This window comes from Triticum aestivum, chromosome 7D (assembly GCF_018294505.1).
Source record: "Triticum aestivum cultivar Chinese Spring chromosome 7D, IWGSC CS RefSeq v2.1, whole genome shotgun sequence".
Classification (NCBI taxonomy): domain Eukaryota; kingdom Viridiplantae; phylum Streptophyta; class Magnoliopsida; order Poales; family Poaceae; genus Triticum; species Triticum aestivum.
The window spans coordinates 15,364,938-15,388,431 of NC_057814.1; the positions used below are offsets into that span (position 1 = coordinate 15,364,938).

General features: G+C 40.2%; 1 protein-coding gene across 1 annotated transcript; it reads left to right on the forward strand.

Moving 5' to 3' along the window:
• Nucleotides 1-240: 240 nt before the first annotated feature.
• On the forward strand, nucleotides 241-4,393 carry LOC123170625 (diacylglycerol O-acyltransferase 2D-like). Its single transcript, XM_044588456.1, has 9 exons — nucleotides 241-410; nucleotides 525-599; nucleotides 704-789; nucleotides 903-1,009; nucleotides 2,434-2,595; nucleotides 2,688-2,774; nucleotides 2,993-3,090; nucleotides 3,307-3,394; nucleotides 4,292-4,393. The coding sequence occupies exons 1-9, from the start codon at nucleotides 241-243 to the stop codon at nucleotides 4,391-4,393; spliced, it is 975 nt and encodes a 324-aa protein (XP_044444391.1).
• The last annotated feature ends 19,101 nt before the right edge of the window (nucleotides 4,394-23,494 follow it).

A 23,494-nucleotide genomic window follows, 5' to 3' on the forward strand; every position in this document is an offset into this window, starting at 1 on the left:
CTTGAAGTTGTCTTCCTTGGTCCCACCATCAACACCTCCATAAAGCAAGCTACTAGAGCAACGGACCAACCGTCCTCCGTGCATGCTAGTGCAAGACCGAATTAGAGCTTCTCGCATCGCGGCAGGTACGACTTTTTGCATACTGTTGTTGTGAGCATTTGTTGGGAACCTGCTGTGGAAATTAATAAATGCCGCGTACGTTTAGTTTCAATGGGCACCGCCGTTGCTACGGCCTACACTATGGCGGGGAAGAATGAGGAGGATGGTTCGACAGTGTTCCGGCCAGGCACGGCGGCTTCGTCGCCGGTGCGCACTGTGGTGGCTTTAGCGTTGTGGCTTGGAGCCATCCACTTCAATCTCCTGCTTGTCTTGGCATCCGTCTTCGTCTTCCCCGGACGCATTGCCGCCTTGTCCGTCATCTCCTCCATTTGTCTTTTCCCCTTCCGTTTAGTTTAAGCTTTGCAATTTGTATGTAACCATGCATGTTACTGCTTGTGACCTTGTGTCACTTCATATATGTGCAGGGTACTAGGCACGCAGCTCTTCTTCATGTTCGCTCCTGTGAGTAACACTAACGGATGGGGGCGAAACGTCGCCAGGTCTAGACAATTTCCCTCTTTTCTTGGCTGACTGACCGGCACGTTTTTCTTTCACCAATCTTTGCATTAGGATATCCCTGGATGATGAATGTTACTGTTGCCAGGTTCATATGCAAACACGCGGTCGGCTACTTCCCCATCACTTTGCATGTGGAGGACTACGATGCATTTGATCCCAATACAGCTTACGGTTTACTTTACTACTAATTTGCTTCTCTCCCATAGCTCTCACGCACGCAAGCGGTACTCGAATTGATCTTTTTGTGCAATCAGTGCTGATGGGATCTTTGTCTTGATTTGCAGTGTTTGGTTATGAGCCGCACTGCGCTATGCCCTTGGGCTTGTGGGTCGTTGCAGCCCCCATGGGGTTTATGCCTCTGCCGAAGATGAAGATCTTAGCAAGTAGCGCGGTAGTTAACTAAGAACCTCAATTTAATTAATGTTCATATTTGTCAGACTTATTCATTATTAGCCCCTCTTTACCAATTGTCAAATAAGTATGCATGACAACCCTAAAATATAGGGCCGCCATAGGTTCGATAGATCACAAGTTAGGGCTCTTTTCAGTCTGCAGGAAAAACAAAGGAAATTTACAGGTTTGCAAACCCGTAGTTTTGCCCACCTCCGAACCGTTCGCTTTATAGGATTGTGCTACAGAAATTTGAAGGAGACCCTGCCTTCAAGTGCTCATTCTAGAGGATTGCAAAAATCCACTACAATCTCATTCTTGGCGGATGCCCGAGTCAAAGCAACACAACTTCGAATAAAAAAATAAAAAGTACAGCCATGCATGAGGCAAGAGACAAACTGATAACATAGCATGCGAATAAATACCACCACAACGTACACAGTTTTATCGGTAACAGAGCTTTTCACACCTACGCTTCGAACGCCCCGCATGCTTCTCTTCATCTGTTTTACAACCCCATAGGCTAGTACTGTACAATCAATCATATTTCTTTGTAGTTTTCCGATCCTGTGTTTTCTGTACCTACAAACCGAACGCAGCCTAGATTCAGGAAACTCACTGGAAAAAAAAGGTTAGGTGCTCCCCTCGGATGTGGGTGGACCCCACCAAAGCCCCAGCGGTATTGGTTGTTATCATGCTACGGCGTTGACACGTGCTCGGCTCCGTATTGTTGTGTGCAATATATGCAACGACAAAGGGCATGAAGGAATATTCCCTATAAAGTCCGACTTGGGAAAGTCACTATAAAGTCCTGGGGGATGATGCACATGTCCCTATAAAGTCGCCTTCGAAAAAGTGGGTTGCTACGCACATGCATCACAGAATTCTGAAAGAGATTGGACGGCCACGCTGCACAGCTAACACACGAGCTGTAATGAGCCGGCTGAATTTCAATGCTTTTTTAAAAATAATAAATTATTTCTGGCCATAAATTGACTAAAACATATGAGTTATATTAAAAGTGTACAACATTTCTTTCGTATTTGAAAGAAGTTCCAACAGTGTGAATTTATGGCCTATAATTTATATTATGTAGCATGTGACCAAGCACCCTGTGGGGGTGGAAGAGCACAAGTTACTAAACGACTTTTTTATCATAAATTAATAATTAAGTATTTTAATGAAGCTAAGAAAACTAGCTATCGGTTCCAAGTCAGTGGCTAGTATGAGAATTGCAAAATCATTGGTTTTGTAACTTTCAACTTAGGTCAAAAGGAAAGCAACTAGATTTCTCATTTGCTTTGTCGCAAATACAATTGCTATGTATTAGTTGCACATATATTGGTGTCAAAAAAATTAAATCTGGAATCAAGAAAAAAAACATTTATTGGTGTTGATATTATTCCTCTACACACCTTTAATCAGGCATTCTACACACCTTTCCAGCGGCAAATATGGACCTGGCTAGGGTTAGTTCCGGCATCGAGAAAGAACTTCTCCTACTATCTCGGAGCCGGCTATAGTTGTGCCGTTGTGCCAGGAGGCCTGCGTGAGATGCGATATATGGATCATGAACCTGACTCAGAAGTAAATTTGTTTCCAATTTCTACCATCATGGACTGAAAAAAAGAGTCCCGGAGCAACTATACTTCATGCTACTACTAATGAAAATTTTGCAGGTTGCTTTCATTAGATCAAGGAAAGGATTCGTAAGAATAGCCATTCAAACTGGTTGCCCTTTAGTCCCAGTGTTCTGCTTTGGACAAGTAATTAACTTCATAAGACACATTACTTGAATGAATTCCTCCCATAGTTTCATCGATATGCTTTTCAGGATCACTATGTTTCAATAATTTAATTTGTAAAATATTTGTTCCCAATCATTTCTGAGTTACTCATGTTTCTACGCATGCATTCGGTAATCATCTTGAAAAATTCAACCACAAGCTAGTGTTCTTTCATTATTATTTGTTTGCTTAACCAGGATCGTGTTTACAATTGGTGGAGACCCGGAAGTAATTTACTTGTTAAGATAGCTGGAGTACTCAAAGCTCCCGCAATTGTCTTCTGGGGTAAATTCGGGTAAATGCTAGTATGATTCATATAATATGTTTGTCACACCATTCTTTCAGTTGACACGATGTCTTGTTCAGTAATTATGTAATATATAGAATGTTTCCATTAGATTAAGATTTAAGAAATGGGGTTTTTACATCTTATAAATACTCTGTCATATGTTTATTCAAAATGGAAACTTTAGATAACTGCAACTTGCTCATACATAATACTCTGATGCAGAACCTTCATACCATTTCGGTTGCCTATGCATGTGTTTGTTGGAAGACCTATTGAAGTAACGAAAAATAACCAACCTACAATGGATGAGGTGGCAATCCTTCTACCTTGTTTTGTTCATGTATTATAATTGATATGAACATATTTCCTATAGAGGTAAATCGACAATGATCAAGGGGTGGATGTAAGGGTAATAATATGTGCTCTGTAGCATCTTTATGTGAGAAAGAAACATGATTTGTTATGTCACAAAAGAAAGAAAGAAATAGCAATGACAAAATGGCTTAGATATTTTTGGGTTACATGAAATGAAAATTGTAGAAATAAGAAAGGATGCATTAGAATGTCATGCAATATGGATTTCTACAGGGACTAAAAACGTAATAACAATGTCTTTGGATTCTTTGTCCAAAACACATGAACTCTCAGGAATGGGGGTAGAAAATAAAGATTAGTCTAGAGAAAGCGCATTTGACATCCAAAGTATAAAATATTAAGGATTTTCCTTGTACTGGATTTCGTGTGGGATTGGTGTCAAATGAGAAGTCAAATGTCATATACTTGGGCCCACATATTAGACATGATGTCGAGCAAATGCAAGATTTTTTTATTGAGTGGTAGTTTGCCCCGGTACTTGTGAAAGAAAAATACCAATAGTGGTGTTCTTCAGATAAGCCTCAATTGTTGTGGTGCCCGAATATTTACTCTATAAAAAACAGTGAAAAATTAGCACCATATACGGCACGCTAAATAGTGTATTTTAAGGGCCACGCAATTTCATCATAGCATGCTATTTTTCCATTGATACAAAATCACAAAACCCGGAGTAGTTTGGTATTCCTATGAAATTCCCATGATTAGGCAAGGATAAATTTTATTGCAACTAAAAGTGGCAAGTAAAAGGCATAGTAATTTTTGTATTGCTTATGAATTAACATGTGCTGATTATTTTCAGTCTGTAATGATGCCTGGTACGTGATGACTGCAGATAAATGAAGTGCACAAAAAATTTGTGATGGCTCTGCAGGAGTTGTTCAACAAGCACAAGTATAAAGCTGGATGCCCTAACCTCCAACTACAAGTCATATGAGGCAACAAATCTTGCTCAACATGTACGAGAATAAATAGTCAGCGGTGTTACTCCACAAAAACTGTGTGCTAGATAGAGCCAATACATGAAGGCTAAACATTATTGTTTTTCTGAAAGGGACATCCTTATGCTAATGATGACTGTGGATGAATGAATTGTTCTCGGTTTACTGGATGATGTTAATCATATTTGAAATAAATATGATTGTGTGCATTGCAACTATGCAAAGGCTGGGGGTTTCAACTTCTTTCCAAATAATTGGAAGTGTCATCTATATGCTGACATTTTCTTCTGCATCATCCGACCTGGTAGAATATTCAAAATTCAGTATGAGCGGAGGGTGAGGGTTGGAGGTAGCCTTGTGGAAGCATCTTATATGAGATAGCGCCACATCAGAAGCTAGGGGCACTAATTGTTGGCACTATACCGTCAAGTTCTCATGTAAAAGGAGTTTTTAATGATATAATTTTGATATCATATATTACATTTACTATTAATTTATCCGTACCTCTTGGCGTCTCTCATGACTGCCCAGGAAACTAGGGTTTCTCTACCTCCCCGTTGGCACCGCCATCGATCCTCCTCGTCTCCGGTGTCTTAGGGCCATGGAGGCGCGGTGGATCTCAGCCCTTGCTTGAGAGAGACTTCCTGCTCTGTTTTTAGTTGATTGCTTAAGGTCAATTAGTGTTTGTGTTCTGCTCAAGAAGACAAGCCAGTGGCGGCTCCCTGAAGATGGAATAAGTCCACCTCACCTAGTCTCCGTCTTGACAATGCGTCTCTTGTTCATATGTGGATATATTCGATAAATCCATGTGGATATATTCTTTGTTCATATGTCTTCAGGTTGGACCCTCCTGATCTACGCTTCTCTTCGTTGGCGGTGGTTGTGGTTCTTGTGCGCTAGTCCTATGGGCCTTAGCACGACGATTTAAATTTGTAAATATTCTATATATTTAATTATATACTAATAAAACACTTTACATGAAAAATTGGAAAAACAATTAAGCACCAATTTGGAAAATGATACACGTGTATAGGAAAATGTTAATTATGAGTATGGAAAATGTTAATTATATACTACAAAAAGAAACAAGACATTTAAATAAAATGAAAATAAAATTCAACATGTTTGTACAATGTTAAAATAATGTAACACACATTCAAAAAATGTACGTTACAACTGAAAAATTGTTCACGACTTTCCAAAATTGGTTTGGGACATTTTAAAGAAAAATTGCCGAGATTCAAAACACTGTTTGTGACGTTTAAAGTCTTTTTTATTCTAATATGAAAAATGTTCCCGTTGGTTAAGAAAATTTTATTTCCGCTAAAAATATTCAAGTTTTCGAGGAAAAATATCCGTGAAAATGTTAAGAATGCTAAGTACAATGTAAAAAAATATTCATGCATTTTGGAAAAAAAATATTGCTAATGCAATATGTAAAAGTGTTTGTCAAAAATGTTGCATGTATCCAAAAAATTGTTCAAAAGATATATTTTATAAGAAATTTACATCACGTAATTAAAAATGTCCAAAGTATATCAAGAAATAGAGAAAGTGTACTCACAAATTGTAGATTTTGTGTTAAAAAAGGAAGTCGATTAAAATAGACAAAGAAAAAAGGAAATAAAACTAAATAAAACCCACAAAGAAATAAAAAAGAACTAAAAGTATAATGAAGAATAAATATCAAAGGAAGCAATCAATAACAAGGAATAACGAAGGGGAAAAGGAAATTTAAATAAAACCACTAAAAAGCCCAAGAAAAACCAAAGAAAGAAACAATGAAGCGAAAAGAAGAAGGATGCCTTCACACCGAAATCACTAGTTGAGGAGTACTCGTTGCAAAGATCACTCCAACTCTCTAGGTTGCGACAAGTGGCGCACATGCAACACAAATGACATCTCCTCCTCCCCCCTTCATTTGCTCTGTTCCGGTCTTCGTGCTGATGAAACTTGCTAGCTATAGGTGTCTTCAATCATCAGTATGCGTGACCACTATGCGTCTCCCGTTCGAAAGGGTTACATCTATAAATATGCATGCACTAATGGGTCGGGCCTGCTCGCTCTCCCGTAGACGATTCCTAATAGGAAACTGCATGGGCGAAACATAGCCCTGGCTGCGCCTGAGAGCTACTCGTTGGCGCCTTATTCGCCAGTAGAGGAAACCAGTGCCCGCACGCCTGGCTACGTGGGCCGGCCCAATAATGAGCTGTTGAGCTCCCGCACAATGAGCGCTTCTCTGCTCAATTGTTTCGTTTACCGAAGAGAAAAAAAAACAGCTCGATCGTTTCGTTGTTGATTTTCGAGAAAAAAGTTCGAATTTCAGAAAATAGAATTCAAAAAACAAAATGCTCACAGATCTAAAAAGTTCACTCATTTTCAAAAAAATCATCAAACTTTAAAAAAAGTTCACCAATTTTAAAAAAGCTGATGAATTTTAAAAAAAGTTCATTGACTTTGAAAAAAAGTTCACCAAATAATGCAAAAAGTTCATTGACTTTGAAAAAAAGTTCACCAAATAATGCAAAAAGTTCATTAAATTTGAAAACAGTTCATCAATTTTGAATAAAGTTCTGCTGTTTTGAAAAAAATCATCGATTTTGAGAAAAGTTAATCGATTTTGAAAAAGTTCATCTAATTTCGAGGAAAAAGTTCAAGAGTTTATTTCACAATTATTTTTCACGAATTTGGAAAAAGAAAGAAAAAAGGAACAAAGAGGGAAAAACGAAGAAAGAAAGAAGAAAAGGCGAAACAACGAGAGGGCACCTCCTGCACCCATGGGCATATGCACCCACTTTTCAAAAAATGCACTTCAAGCACATTTTTAAAAGTCAAAAAATTCAGAAGAAAATTGCACACATGTTCGCAAATGTGTGTGCGCGGCACAAAGTTTTATGAAAAAATGTCTTTTTGTTTTGTCTCTGTAAAAAAGACAAATTTCAGTGCTTCTAAATACAGTTTCACGACATAATATTTTGTCTTTTTTGCACACGCCACAAAAATAGTTAATTTTCCGTGAAACTTTATGCACACACAAAGAACATGAAAGACGTATCAGTGTAACAATTTTCAGATTTTTTTTTGCATTTAGAAATATGTTTTCCGAAGTGGGTTCATATGTACCCAGATTCATCCATGCACTTCCCGCGAAACAACTCACTATATGAACACGTATGCTCGGTGGTTGGGCTGGTTATGGCGTCGTACTCTTTACAAGAACTTCCCGGGTTCGAATCCTGCCGTGCAAGGCAATTCCTATTTGGCGCTGCAGGCGCCCGTTAGTAGTGTTTTCGCAAACGGGCGCCTGCAGCGCTCCCGCGATGGCCCGGCCCATCTAGGGGTTTCTTCTCTGTCTCTTAATTCTGCAAAAAGAAGGCGATGGGCCGGCCCATCTAGGGGTTTCTTCTCTGTGTCTTAATTCTGCAAAAAGAAGGCGATGGGCCGGCCCATCTAGGGGTTTCTTCTATGTGTCTTAATTCTGCAAAAAGATAGAGCGCTGGTGCTGAATCGAACACGCACCGCAGAGACCAAGTTTTGGTAGAACAACCACTGCGCCACCGCAGTGGCATCTGTTTAAATGGAACTTTCTCTTTGTTTTATTATATCTTCTCCCGTTTCTTGTTTCCCTTTTCTTTTTTCCTTTTTTCATTTTTCGTTTTCCTTTTTTTCCTTTTCTGTTTTCTGTTTTTTTTCATCCCGGTTCCTCCAATTGTTTGCAAATATCTGAAACTTTTCTTTTAAATTGATGATTTCTTTTGAAATCCGATGAACTTTTTCCAAATTTATGAACTTTTTCCCAAATCGATGAACTATTTTTAAAATTCGGTGAACTTTTTTGAAAATCTATAAACTTTTTTGAAAATTGATGCAGTTTTTTCAAATCTGATGAACTTTTTTTCCAATTTTAATGAATTTTTTTTCAAAATCGTTGACTTTTCCCAAATTGGATGAACTTTTTTTCAAAATCGATGAACTTTTTCTCAAAATCGATGAACTTTTTTCAAATCAAGTGAACTTTTTTCAAAGTCGATGAACTATTTTTGAAGATTGATGAAATTTTTCTATTTTTATCAGTTTTTTTTTAAATTCGTTAAGCTTTTTTAACCTGTGAACGATTTTTTTAATTCCTGATTTTTCAGAAAAGATACACATATTTTTTGAACATTCAGAAAAAAATCAACTGGTCAGCCCGGTCAATTGGTGAACTTTTTTCCTCAAATTAGTGAACTTGTTCTAATTCAAATAGCGCAGCTAGAGTAGTTCTTAAAGGGTGTGCGCTGCATTAAGTCACTAGTAGCCCGGTGGTTTAGTGGTAGCCAGTCTATTGGAGGATGGTCGCGGCCTGAGTTCCATTCCCCACGATGCCTTTTTTTGTGGTATTTTCGCGCTACAGTATTGCAGTACGTGTTTATGGGCCGGCCCACTAAGGTTCTCCTGTGAGCGCCGGTTGGCTTCGCGGGCGCTTAAGGCGCCGACTAGGACCTCCCGCCGTGCACGCTCTTTTTGCAGTTTATAGAAACGGAAAAAAAGGCGAGAGGAAGTTGGATGGGCCGGCCCGTTATCCAACCAAGCGTACAGGAGGGGTATGCGACCTGTACCAAATGCATTGTATTCGGTGCAAAGCGCCGAATAGGATTTGACGCCACGCCTGCCTATACAGCGAGACGGAGTAGAAATTGGTTGCAGCACATATTAGATGGGCCAGACCCAGCCAGAGACGGGATACTTTCCCTTTACCGAGGCTATAACACGTACAGATAGGCTTGTCTCAAAAAAAACATACGGATGAGCTTTCAGGTTGTTTTGTAACTTTTTTTCCTTCTTACTTTTTTCTATTATTTACATGTCTGATATTGAAAAAATATCATGTGTAAATGATAATACTGTTGATTGCGCGTTCAAAAAAAAATTCATGTATTGTTAAACAAAGGTATGCATAACTTTAAAAAAATGTGCTAGCATCAAAAAATGTTCTGTGTATTTAACATGTATTTAACAAATTTTAAAAATATCAATCATGTATTTTAAAAAAATTGAATCTGAATAAAAAGGTTTTGTATGTATACCAATAATAAAAATGTGTATGAAAATGTGTTGAAAAAATAGAAATACAAAAGAAAAGAAGAAGGAAATAACCAAAGGCAAAGAAAAAACCAGAAGGAAACTGGTGAAAACCGAAGAGACAAACAAAGAATATCAAAAAAAGGAAAAACAGAAAGAAAAAACTAAAATCCGAAGAAAGTCGATGAGAATAGTGAAAGAAAGATGAGAAAACCACACAAAAAAATGCGGGCGAGTTGTTTTGCATATCCTTCAATTTAAAATGTGTTCCGGTTTTCCAAAATATGCTTGTGGTATTTTTAAGAAAAGATTTAGACAATGTTAAAAAATGTTTATACAATGTGTAAATGTTTATACAGTGTTAAAAAAAGTCACCATGTATTTGAAGAAAGGTACAACATATTTAAGAAACTGTTTATACAATGTTACAAAAATGGCACCCTGCATTTGAAAAAAATATTTAGTACATATTTGAAAAGCTGTTCAGAAGCATGTATTTGAAAAAAAAAAAATTATGTATGAAGGAAATGTTAATCGTGTATTAAACATGTTTTATGTATGTAACAAAAATATACAATGTCTATCAAAAAATAGCATTGTTCAAGAAATCTTCCGATTCAGCCATTTATCTTCCGATTTATCACTACTCATGGGGTAACCGATAAGATTATGCCTTATCTTCACAGTTTATTGTTTGGGTCGATTTATCACTCCGGCAAGCGATTTATCAAAAATCTACCGATAAATCATGCCTATTCCTAACATTATCTTTCCAAAAACTATGTTTATTTGTATCTTGTGGACCTTCTTATGCAATATGTACTATTGTCCTATTTTGCTTGTCATTATACAAGGATTCAAAGGCTAGGAATCAAGGTAACACTTCTATCCAATATTGTTTTGGTGTTGAATATAGCATGTTTTAGTGTCGGGAACCTGGGATTTGCAAAAAATGGCCGATTAATAGTCGACCGATAAAATCGATTAATCCGCCGATTTCCTATTAATATCTAATCCCCAGCTGACCGAGACGCAAACAATAAGCGATATCCTCAACATTTAAAAATAGACATCAAAACACATTCTTATAAAACTATTAATCATGTATTTGAAAAAAATGTAAATTATTCCCAATATATACAAAACAAATGTACAATGTATGCAGAAAATCTGAAAAATTGTTCAAAAAGTGAAAAAGAAAATTTTCATTGAAAAATTGAGAAGGAAGCAAAAAACAAAGAAAGCCCTCCATGATAGATTCCCCCTCCAGCAGAGTGCCGGAAAAGGCCTCCACATGGAGTCGTGGAAGAATAGAAGTTTGCTGTGGCGGCAAAAGTGTTTCAAGTAGCTCTTTGTTGGTTTGGGAATATGTCTTAATTTATAGGCTTGGAATTAGGTCAAATGGAGTTGCGAGGGGGCCACAAGCTCAAGGTGCGCGCCCCTCGATCTTGTGGCTCTCTCGTATCTCATCTGGTCTCCTCCCTAAGCTTCTAGGATCCCTTCTGTTCCTGAAAAAATTAATCAAAGATTTTTTCGGTTGGACTTTGTTTGATATTGATTTTCTGAAAAGCCAAAAACAGAAACTGACACTGGGCACTGGGTTAATAGGTTAGTCCCAAAAAATGATATAAAGTAGTATAAAACGCATATAAAGCATCCAAGATTGATAATATAATTGCATGGAACAATCAAAAATTATAAATACCTTGGAGACGTATCAGCACTGCCCGCCACTAAAGAGACACGACCAGTGGCAGGCCAGTAGGCATCGCCCGCCACTGCAGGGCTCTACCAGCGGCGGGCGGGCTCCCGCCACTGATGCGGTTATAGCAGTGGCGGGAGGTCGATGGCGAGCGCCCCTGGCAGCCTGGCCCACCACTGCTGGCGTTTTTTCGCCCACCGCTGCTAGGTATTCCTGCAGCAGTGTTGTCACAACAACTCCGGATTATTGTCAAGGATTACGGAGAAGAGGATAGTAGATGAGCTTATTACTAAGTAGATAATCAATGCCAAGTACATGATGGTAGTAGCGGCGTGTAACCTTCAGCTTCGACTTTCAGCTTGCATCTAAGATGGACAGGCATGGAAGAATGCAAGCACAGGTACAAAAGGTAAAATGGAAGAATGCAAATACAGGCATGTACGAACGTTTGGTAAGACTAAGAATTGATGCACTGAACCAGGTGGGAATTCCCACCTCCCTCTATCTGTCAATAGTTTTCAATATTATATATCCACAAAAAACAGAGTTCATCTTAGTACAACTACAAGAAATCTAGAAAATGTAAACCAAATAAAACAGAGGTCAGATTTTGTATTCTTAGTCTTGGATAGCTTAACTAGCAATCGGCGATGCCAAAAAACATTCGTCTAGACTAGCTTATGCACTAAACTCAAGGACAATATGTTAACAGGATCAATCATTCCGAAGACGACTTTGCAGCCCAGCCTTTAATGGGAAGCTAAATAGGTTCTGCCGAAGGTAGTAACATTACAAAAGAAATAAGAAACTAGGTAAAAGTAGCACTTGTACATATTCTTTGAAGTTAGGGCAACTCACCTATGATAATTTTTCAACTTTCCTAGCCCATATTGTTTCCGGTTGTAGCAAAGCTTTCTTGGGTAGCTTTTTTAATGCTTGTTGTCTCAGAAATCTTCTTTCTCTTCAACGTATTCCTCACCGCTCCTTCTGAGGTACCGCAACGAGTCTGATGCTTGGTCACCTGACTTCCTGTAGGTGAGGTACCGCAACATTCTCTTTATTGTTTAGTGACATCTGACAACAAACACTAGAGACCTACAATTGGGTAAAAATATAATTCATATATAGTTACACATGGATTAGTTTTGTAGTTAAGCACAAACGATCAAATATGAGCTACAATAGTACCTTAGAGTGCAGCAGGGTGCTCCCATTTACTATGTGTTTGATTGTTTTCTTGTCAAACTTCTTCCTCTTGTTCATGTTCGTCTTCTTGTCCAGATTCACCTTCTTCATGTTCATCACCCTATTCAGTGTCATCTACTTCATCTTCTGACTCAGTTTCATCACTACTGAAGGAAATATGCCCTAGAGGCAATAATAAAGTTGTTATTTATATTTCCTTATATCATGATAAATGTTTATTATTCATGCTAGAATTGTATTAACCGGAAACTTAGTACATGTGTGAATACATAGACAAAACTGAGTGTCCCTAGTATGCCTCTACTTGACTAGCTCATTCATCAAAGATGGTTAACTTTCCTGACCATAGACATGTGTTGTCATTTGATGAACGGGATCACATCATTAAGAGAATGATGTGATGGATAAGACCCATCCGTTAGCTTAGCATAATGATCGTTAAGTTTTATTGCTATTGCTATTGCTTTCTTCATGACTTATACATATTCCTCTGACTATGAGATTATGCAACTCCCGAATACCGGAGGAACACCTTGTGTGCTATCAAATGTAACAACGTAACTGGGTGATTATAAAGATGCTCTACAGGTGTCTCCGAAGGTGTTTGTTGGGTTGGCATAGATCGAGATTAGGATTTGTCACTCTGTGTATCGGAGAGGTATCTCTGGGCCCTCTCGGTAATGCACATCACTATGAGCCTTGCAAGCAATGTGCCTAATGAGTTAGTTACGGGATGATGCATTACGGAACGAGTAAAGAGACTTGCCGGTAACAAGATTGAACTAGGTATGATGATACCGACGATCGAATCTCGGGCAAGTAACATACCGATGAGAAAGGGAATGACGTATGTTGTTGTGCGGTTTGACCGATAAAGATCTTCGTAGAATATGTAGGAACCAATATGAGCATCCAGGTTCCGCTATTGGTTATTGACCAGAGATGTGTCTCGGGCATGTCTACATAGTTCTCGAACCCGTAGGGTCTGCACGCTTAACGTTCGATGACGATTTGTATTATGAGTTATGTGTTTTGGTGACCAAAGTTTGTTCGGAGTCCCGGATGAGATCACGGACATGACGAGGAGTCTCGAAATGGTCGAGAGGTAAAGATTCATATATTGGAAGGTAGTATTCGGACATCGGAATGGTTTCGACTGGTTCGGGTATTTTACCGGAGACAAGAGGGGTTACCGGAACCCGGGGGGAATATTGGGCCTTAGTGGGCCTGTGGAGAGAGAGGAGGGCCGCAAGGGGAGCCCCCCCCAATGGAAGTCTGAATTGCACTAGGGGAGGGGCGGCGCCCCCCTTTCCTGTCCTACTCCCTCTCCCTTTCCCCTTTCCCACTCCGGAAAAGGAAGGGGGGATCCTACTAGGACTCCCCACACTTGGCGCGCCCCTAGGGGGCCGGCCTCCTCCTCCCCTCCTTTATATACGGGGCCAGGGGGCACCCCATAGCACATCAATTGTTCTCTCAGCCGTGTGCGGTGCCCCCTCCACAGTTTACTCCTCCGGTCATAGTGTCGTAGTGCTTAGGCGAAGCCCTGCGCGGATCACATCACTAACGTACCACGCCGTCGTGCTGACGAAACTCTCCCTCGACCCTCTGCTGGATCAAGAGTTCGAGGGACGTCATCGAGCTGAACGTGTGCTGAACATGGAGGTGCCGTACGTTCGGTACTTGGACCGGTTGGATCGTGAAGATGTTTAACTACATCAACCACTTTAACCTAACGCATGGACACACTCTTCCCTCTCGTTGCTATGCATCTCCTAGATAGATCTTGCTTGCGTAGGAAATTTTTTGAAATTGCATCCTACGTTCCACAACAGTGGCAACCGAGCCAGGTCTATGCGTAGATGATATGCACGAGTAGAACACAATGATTTGTGGGCGATAATAGTCATACTGCTTACCACCAATGTCTTACTTTGATTCGGCGGTATTGTTGGATGAAGCGGCCTGGACCAACATTACATGACCACGTTCATGAGACCGATTCTACCGACGTGCTTCGCACACAGGTGGCTAGCGGGTGCCTGTTTCTCCAACTTTAGTTGAATCGAGTTTGACTACGGATGGTCCTTGTTGAAGGTTACAACAGCACACTGGACAAAAAATCGTTGTGGTTTTGATGCGTAGGTAAGAACGGTTCTTGCTAGAAGCCCGTAGCAGCCACGTAAAACTTGCAACAACAAAGTAGAGGACGTCTAACTAGTTTTTGCAGGGCATGTTGTGATGTGATATGGTCAAGACATGATGCGATATAATTTATTGTATGAGATGATCATGTTTTGTAAAAGTTATTGGCAACTGGCAGGAGCCTTATGGTTGTCGCTTTATTGTATGAAATGCAATCGCCATTTAATTGCTTTACTTTATCACTATGCGGTAGCGATAGTTGTAGAAGCAATAGTTGGCGAGACGACAACCACGCTACGATGGAGATCAAGGTGTCAAGCCGGTGACGATGGAGATCATGACGGTGCTTTGGAGATGGAGATAAAAGGCGCAAGATGATGATGGCCATATCATGTCACATATTTTGATTGCATGTGATGTTTATCTTTTATGCATCTTATTTTGCTTAGTACGGCGGTAGCATTATAAGATGATCCCTCACTAAATTTCAAGGTATAAGTGTTCTCCCTGAGTATGCACCGTTCCTATAGTTCGTCGTGCCGAGACACCACATGATGATCGGGTGTGATAAGATCTACGTTCACATACAACGGGTGCAAGCCAGTTTTGCACGTGCAGAATACTCGGGTTAAACTTGACGAGCCTAGCATATGCAGATATGGCCTCGGAACACTGAGATCGAAAGATCGAGCGTGAATCATATAGTAGATATGATCAACATAGATATGTTCATCATTGAAAACTACTCCATCTCACGTGATGATCGGACATGGTTTAGTTGATATGGATCACGTGATTATTTAGATGACAAGAGGGATGTCTATCTAAGTGGGAGTTCTTAAGTAATATGATTAATTGAACTTTAATTTATCATGAACTTAGTACCTGATAGTTTTTTGCATATCTATGTTGTTGTAGATCAATGGACCATGCTACCGTTCCCTTGAATTTTAATGCGTTCCTAGAGAAAGCTAAGTTGAAAGATGATGGTAGCAACTACACGGACTGGGTCCGTAACTTGAGGATTATCTGCATTGTTGCACAGAATAATTACGTCCTGGAAGCACTGCTAGGTGCAAGGCCCGCTGCAGGAGCAACTCTGAATGTTATGAACGTCTGGCAGACTAAAGCTGATGACTACTCGATAGTTCAGTGTGCCATGCTTTACGGCTTAGAATCGGGACTTCAAAGACGTTTTGAACGTCATGGAGCATATGAGATGTTCCAAGAGTCGAAGTTAATATTTCAAGCAAATGCCCGAGTTGAGAGATATGAAGTCTCCAACAAGTTCTATAGCTGCAAGATGGAGGAGAACAGTTCTGTCAGTGAACACATACTCAAAATGTCTAGGTACCATAACCACTTGACTCAGCTGGGAGTTAATCTTCCTGATGATAGTGTCATTGACGGAGTTCTTCAATCACTACCACCAAGCTATAAAGGCTTCATGATGAACTATAATATGCAAGGGATGGAAAAGACAATTCCTAAGCTCTTCGCAATGCTAAAGGCTGCGGAGGTAGAAATCAAGAAGGAGCATCAAGTGTTGATGGTTAACAAGACCACTAGTTTTAAGAAAAAGGGCAAAGGGAAGAAGGGGAACATCAAGAAGAACGGCAAGTAAGTAGTTGCTCCCGGGAAGAAGCCCAAGTCTGGACCTAAGCCTGAAACTGAGTGCTTCTACTGCAAATGGACTGGTCACTGGAAGCAGAACCGCCCCAAATATTTGGCGGATAAGAAGGATGGCAAAGTGAAAGGTATATTTGATATACATGTTATTGATGTGTACCTTACTAATGCTCGTAGTAGCGCTTGGGTATTTGATACTGGTTCTGTTGCTCATATTTGCAACTCGAAACAGGGGCTACGGGTAGAACGAAGATTGGGTAAGGACGAGGTCACGATGCGCGTGGGAAATGGTTCCAAAGTCGATGTGATCGCCGTCAGCACGCTACCTCTACATCTACCTTCAGGATTAGTTTTAGACCTGAATAATTGTTATTTGGTGCCAGCGTTGAGCATGAACATTATATCTAGATCTTGTTTGATGCGAGACCGTTATTCATTTAAATCAGAGAATAATGGTTGTTCTATTTATATGAGTAATATCTTTTATGGTCATGCACCCTTGATGAGTGGTCTATTTTTGTTGAATCTCGATAGTAGTGATACACATATTCATAATATTGAAGCCAAAAGATGCAAAGTTAATAATGATAGTGCAACTTATTTGTGGCACTGCCGTTTAGGTCATATTGGTGTAAAGCGCATGAAGAAACTCTATGCTGATGGGCTTTTGGAATCACTTGATTATGAATCATTTGATGCTTGTGGACCATGCCTCATGGGCAAGATGACTAAGACTCCGTTCTCCAGAACAATGGAGCGAGCAACTGACTTATTGGAAATAATACATACTGATGTATGCGGTCCGATGAGTGTTGAGGCTCGCGGCGGGTATCGTTATTTTCTGACCTTCATAGATGATTTGAGCATATATGGGTATATCTACTTGATGAAACATAAGTCTGAAACATTTGAAAAGTTCAAAGAATTTTAGAGTGAAGTGGAAAATCATCGTAACAAGAAAATAAAGTTTCTACGATCTGATCATGGAGGTGAATATTTGAGTTATGAGTTTGGTCTTCATTTGAAACAATGTGGAATAGTTTCTTAACTCACGCCACATGGAACACCACAGCGTAATGGTGTGTCCGAACGTCGTAACCATACTTTATTAGATATGGTGCGATCTATGATGTCTCTTACCGATTTACCATTGTCATTTTGGGGTTATGCTTTAGAGACGGATGCATTTACGTTAAATAGGGCACCATCTAAATCCGTTGAGACGACACCATATGAACTGTGGTTTAGCAAGAAACCTAAGTTGTCGTTTCCTAAAGTATGGGGCTGCGATGCTTATGTGAAAAGGCTTAAACCTGATAAGCTCGAACCCAAATCGAAGAAATGCGTCTTCATAAGATACCCAAAGGAAACTGTTGGGTACACCTTCTATCATAGATCCGAAGGCAAGATATTCGTTGCTAAGAATGGGTCCTTTCTAGAGAAGGAGTTTCTCTCGAAAGAATTGAGTGGGAGGAAAGTAAAACTTGATGAGGTAATTGTATGTTCTCCCGAACTAGAAAGTAGTTCATCACAGAAATCAGTTCCAGTGATGTCTACACCAATTAGTGAGGAAGTTAATGATGATGATCATGAAACTTCAGATCAAGTTACTACCGAACCTTATAGGTCAACCAGAGTACGTTCCGCACCAGAGTGGTACGGTAATCCTGTTCTAGAAGTCATGTTACTAGACCATGACGAACCTACGAACTATGAGCAAGCGATGATGAGCCCAGATTCCACGAAATGGCTTGAGGCCATGAAATCTGAGATGGGATCCATGTATGAGAACAAAGTGTGGACTTTGGTTGACTTGCCCGATGATCGACAAGACATAGAGAATAAATGGATCTTCAAGAAGAAGACTGACGCTGACGGTAATGTTACTGTCTACAAAGCTCGACTTGTTGCGAAAGGTTTTCGACAAGTTCAAGGAGTTGACTACGATGAGACCTTCTCACCCGTAGCGATGCTTAAGTCTGTCTGAATCATGTTACCAATTGCCGCATTTTATGATTACGAAATTTGGCAAATGGATGTCAAAACCGCATTCCTTAATGGATTTCTTAAAGAAGAGTTGTATATGATGCAACCAGAAGGTTTTGTCGATCCTAAAGGTGCTAGCAAAGTGTGCAAGCTCCAGCGATCCATTTATGGACTGGTGCAAGCATCTCGGAGTTGGAATATACGCTTTGATAGTGTGATCAAAGCATATGGTTTTATACAGACTTTTGGAGAAGCTTGTATTTACAAGAAAGTGAGTGGGGGCTCTGTAGCATTTCCAATATTATATGTGGATGACATATTGTTGATTGGAAATAATACAAAATTTCTGGATAGCATAAAAGGATACTTGAATAAGAATTTTTCAACGAAAGACCTCGGTGAAGCTGCTTATATATTGGGCATTAAGATCTATAGAGATAGATCAAGACGCTTAATTGGACTTTCACAAAGCACATACCTTGATAAAGTTTTGAAAAATTTCAAAATGGATCAGTCAAAGAAAGGGTTCTTGCCTGTGTTACAAGGAGTGAAGTTGAGTCAGACTCAATGCCCGACCACTGCAGAAAATAGAGAGAAAATGAAAGGCTTATAGTGATGTACATATCCTTAGTCCTTTTCAGGTATTTCAGGATGTTCTTGACCGATGTCCAGTGATCCACTCCTGGATTACTTTGGTACCTCCCTGCTAAACTAATAGCAAGGCACACATCAGGTCTGGTACACAGCATTGCATACATGATAGAGCCTATGGCTGAAGCATAGGGAACATCTTTCATCTTCTCTCTATCTTCTGCAGTGGTCGGGCATTGAGTCTTACTCAACTTCACACCTTGTAACACAGGCAAGAACCCTTTCTTTGCTTGATCCATTTTGAACTTCTTCAAAACTTTGTCAAGGTATGTGCTTTGTGAAAGTCCAATCAAGCGTCTTGATCTATCTCTATAGATCTTGATGCCCAATATATAAGCAGCTTCACCGAGGTCTTTCATCGAAAAATTCTTATTCAAGTATCCCTTTATGCTATACAGAAATTCTATATCATTTCCAATCAGCAATATGTCATCCACATGTAATATCAGAAATGCTACAGAGCTCCCACTCACTTTCTTGTAAATACAGGCTTCTCCAAAAGTCTGTACAAAACCAAATGCTTTGATCACACTATCAAAGCGTTTATTCCAACTCCGAGAGGCTTGCACCAGTCCATAAATGGATCGCTGGAGCTTGCACACTTTGTTAGCTCCCTTTGGATCGATAAAACCTTCTGGTTGCATCATATACAACTCTTCTTCCAAAAATCCATTCAGGAATGCAGTTTTTACATCCATTTGCCAAATTTCATAATCATAAAACGCGGCAATTGCTAACATGATTCGGACAGACTTAAGCATCGCTACGGGTGAGAAAGTCTCATCGTAGTCAATCCCTTGAACTTGTCGAAACCCTTTCGCAACAAGTCGAGCTTTGTAGACAGTAACATTATCGTCAGCGTCAGTCTTCTTCTTAAAGATCCATTTATTCTCAATTGCTTGCCGATCACCGGGCAAGTCAACCAAAGTCCACACTTTGTTCTCATACATGGATCCCATCTCAGATTTCATGGCCTCAAGCCATTTTGTGGAATCTGGGCTCATCATCGCTTCTTCATAGTTCGTAGGTTCGTCATGGTCTAGTAACATAACTTCCAAAACAGGATTACCGTACCACTCTGGTGCGGATCTTGCTCTGGTTGATCTACGTGGTTCAGTAGTTACTTGATCTGAAGTTTCATGATCATCATCATTAACTTCCTCACTAATTGGTGTAGGAGTCACAGGAACAGATTTCTGTGATGAACTACTTTCCAACAAGGGAGTAGATACAGTTATCTCATCAAGTTCTACTTTCCTCCCACTCACTTCTTTCGAGAGAAACTCCTTCTCTAGAAAGGATCCAAACTTAGCAACAAAAGTCTTGCCTTCGGATCTGTGATAGAAGGTGTACCCAACAGTATCTTTTGGGTATCCTATGAAGACACATTTCTCCGATTTGGGTTCGAGCTTATCAGGTTGAAGCTTTTTCACATAAGCATCGCAGCCCCAAACTTTAAGAAACGACAACTTTGGTTTCTTGCCAAACCACAGTTCATAAGGCGTCGTCTCAACGGATTTAGATGGTGCCCTATTTAACGTGAATGCAACAGTCTCTAGAGCATAACCCCAAAACGATAGCGGTAAATCAGTAAGAGACATCATAGATCGCACCATATCTAGTAAAGTACGATTACAACGTTCGGACACACCATTACGCTGTGGTGTTCCGGGTGGCGTGAGTTGCGAAACTATTCCGCATTGTTTCAAAAGAATACCAAACTCGTAACTCAAATATTCTCCTCCACGATCAGATCGTAGAAACTTTATTTTCTTGTTACGATGATTTTCCACTTCACTCTGAAATTCCTTGAACTTTTCAAATGTTTCGGACTTATGCTTCATTAAGTAGATATACCCATATCTGCTTAAATCATCTGTGAAGGTGAGAAAATAACGATACCCGCCGTGAGCCTCAACATTCATTGGACCACATACATCAGTATGTATGATTTCCAACAAATCAGTTGCTCGCTCCATAGTTCCAGAGAATGGCGTTTTAGTCATCTTGCCCATGAGGCACGGTTCGCAAGTACCAAGTGATTCATAATCAAGAGGTTCCAAAAGTCCATCGGTATGGAGTTTCTTCATGCGCTTTATACCGATATGACCTAAACGGCAGTGCCACAAATAAGTCGCATTATCATTATCAACTCTGCATCTTTTGGTTTCAATATTATGAATATGTGTATCACTACTATCGAGATTCAAAAAAAATAGACCGTTCTTCAAGGGTGCATGACCATAAAAGATGTTACTCATATAAATAGAACAACCATTATTCTCTGATTTAAATGAATAACCGTCTCGCATCAAACAAGATCCAGATATAATGTTCATGCTCAACGCTGGCACCAAATAACAATTATTTAGGTCTAAAACTAATCCCGAAGGTAGATGTAGAGGTAGCGTGCCGACGGCGATCACATCGACTTTGGAACCGTTTCCCACGCGCATCGTCACCTCGCCCTTAGCCAATCTTCACTTAATCTGTAGCCCCTGTTTCGAGTTGCAAATATTATCAATAGAACCAGTATCAAATACCCAGGTGCTACTGCGAGTACTAGTAAGGTACACATCAATAACATGTATATCATATATACCTTTGTTCACCTTGCCATCCTTCTTATCCGCCAAATACTTGGGGCAGTTCCGCTTCCAGTGACCAGTTTGCTTGCAGTAGAAGCACTCAGTCTCAGGCTTAGGTCCAGACTTGGGTTTCTTCTCCTGAGCAGCAACTTTCTTGCTGTTCTTCTTGAAGTTCCCCTTCTTCTTCCCTTTGCCCTTTTTCTTGAAACTGGTGGTCTTGTTAACCATCAACACTTGACGCTCCTTTTTGATTTCTACCTTGCATATTATAGTTCATCACGAAGCTCTTGTAGCTTGGTGGCAGTGATTGAAGAATTCTTTCAATGACGCTATCATCCGGAAGATTAACTCCCAGTTGAATCATGTGATTATGATACCCAGACATCTTGAGTATATGCTCACTGACAGAACTATTCTCCTCCATCTTGCAGCTATAGAACTTATTGGAGACTTGATATCTCTCAATCTGGGCATTTGCTTGAAATATTACCTTCAACTCCTAAAACATCTCATATGCTCCATGACGTTCAAAACGTCGTTGAAGACCCGATTCTAAGCCATAAAGCATGGCACACTGAACTATCGAGTAGTCATCAGCTTTGCTCTGCCAGACGTTCATAACATCTGGTGTTGCTCCTGCAGCAGGCCTGGCGCTTAGCGGTGCTTCCAGGATGTAATTCTTCTGTGCAGCAATGAGGATAATCCTCAAGTTACGGACCCAGTCCGTGTAATTGCTACCATCATATTTCAACTTTGCTTTCTCAAGGAACGCATTAAAATTTAACGGAACAACAGCACGGGCCATCTATCTACAACACCATAGACAGGCAAGATACTATCAGGTACTAAGTTCATGATAAATTTAAGTTCAATTTAATCATATTACTTAAGAACTCCCACTTAGATAGACATCTCTCTAATCCTCTAAGTGATCACGTGATCCAAATCAACTAAACCGTGTCCGATCATCACGTGAGACGGAGTAGTTTCAATGGTGAACATCACTATGTTGATCATATCTACTATATGATTCACGCTCGACCTTTCGGTCTCCGTGTTTCGAGGCCATATCTGTTATATGCTAGGCTCGTCAAGTTTAACCTGAGTATTCCGCGTGCGCAACTGTTTTGCACCCGTTGTATTTGAACGTAGAGCCTATCACACCCGATCATCACGTGGTGTCTCAGCACGAAGAACTTTCGCAACAGTGCATACTCAGGGAGAACACCTTTTACTTGATAATTTAGTGAGAGATCATCTTATAATGCTACGGTCGTTCTAAGCAGAATAAGATGCATAAAAGATAAACATCACATGCAATCAATATAAGTGATATGATATGGCCATCATCATCTTGTGCTTTGTGATCTCCATCTCCGAAGCACCTTCACGATCACCATCGTCACCGGCGCGACACTTTGATCTCCATCGTAGCATCGTTGCACCGTCATGATCACCATCGTCATCGGCGCGACACCTTGATCTCCATCGTAGCATCGTTGTCGTCTCGCCAATCTTATGCTTCCACGACTATCGCTACCGCTTAGTGATAAAGTAAAGCATTACATCGCGATTTCATTGCATACAATAAAGCGACAACCATATGGCTCCTGCCAGTTGCCGATAACTCGGTTACAAAACATGATCATCTCATACAACAAATTATATTACATCATGCCTTGACCATATCACATCACAACATGCCCTGCAAAAACAAGTTAGACGTCCTCTACTTTGTTGTTGCAAGTTTTACGTGGCTGCTACGGGCTTCGCAAGAACCGTTCTTACCTACGCATCAAAACCACAACGATAGTTTGTCAAGTTGGTGTTGTTTTAACCTTCGCAAGGACCAGGCGTAGCCACACTCGATTCAACTAAAGTGAGAGAGACAGACACCCGCCAGTCACCTTTAAGCAACGAGTGCTCGCAGCGGTGAAACCGGTCTCGCGTAAGCGTACGCGTAATGTTGGTCCGGGCCGCTTCATCTCACAATACCGCCGAACCAAAGTATGACATGCTGGTAAGCAGTATGACTTATATCGCCTACAACTCACTTGTGTTCTACTCGTGCATAACATCAACACATAAAACCTGCCTCGGATGCCACTGTTGGGTTTCGTAGTAATTTCAAA

Bases quoted from the DNA above. Each gene is read 5' to 3' on its own strand.
- LOC123170625 (XM_044588456.1), top strand. From the start codon at position 241: ATGGCGGGGAAGAATGAGGAGGATGGTTCGACAGTGTTCCGGCCAGGC. The intron at 790-902 runs GTTTACTTTACT...CTTGATTTGCAG, and splicing joins TGATCCCAATACAGCTTACG to TGTTTGGTTATGAGCCGCAC. The intron at 2,596-2,687 runs GTAAATTTGTTT...AAAATTTTGCAG, and splicing joins ATCATGAACCTGACTCAGAA to GTTGCTTTCATTAGATCAAG.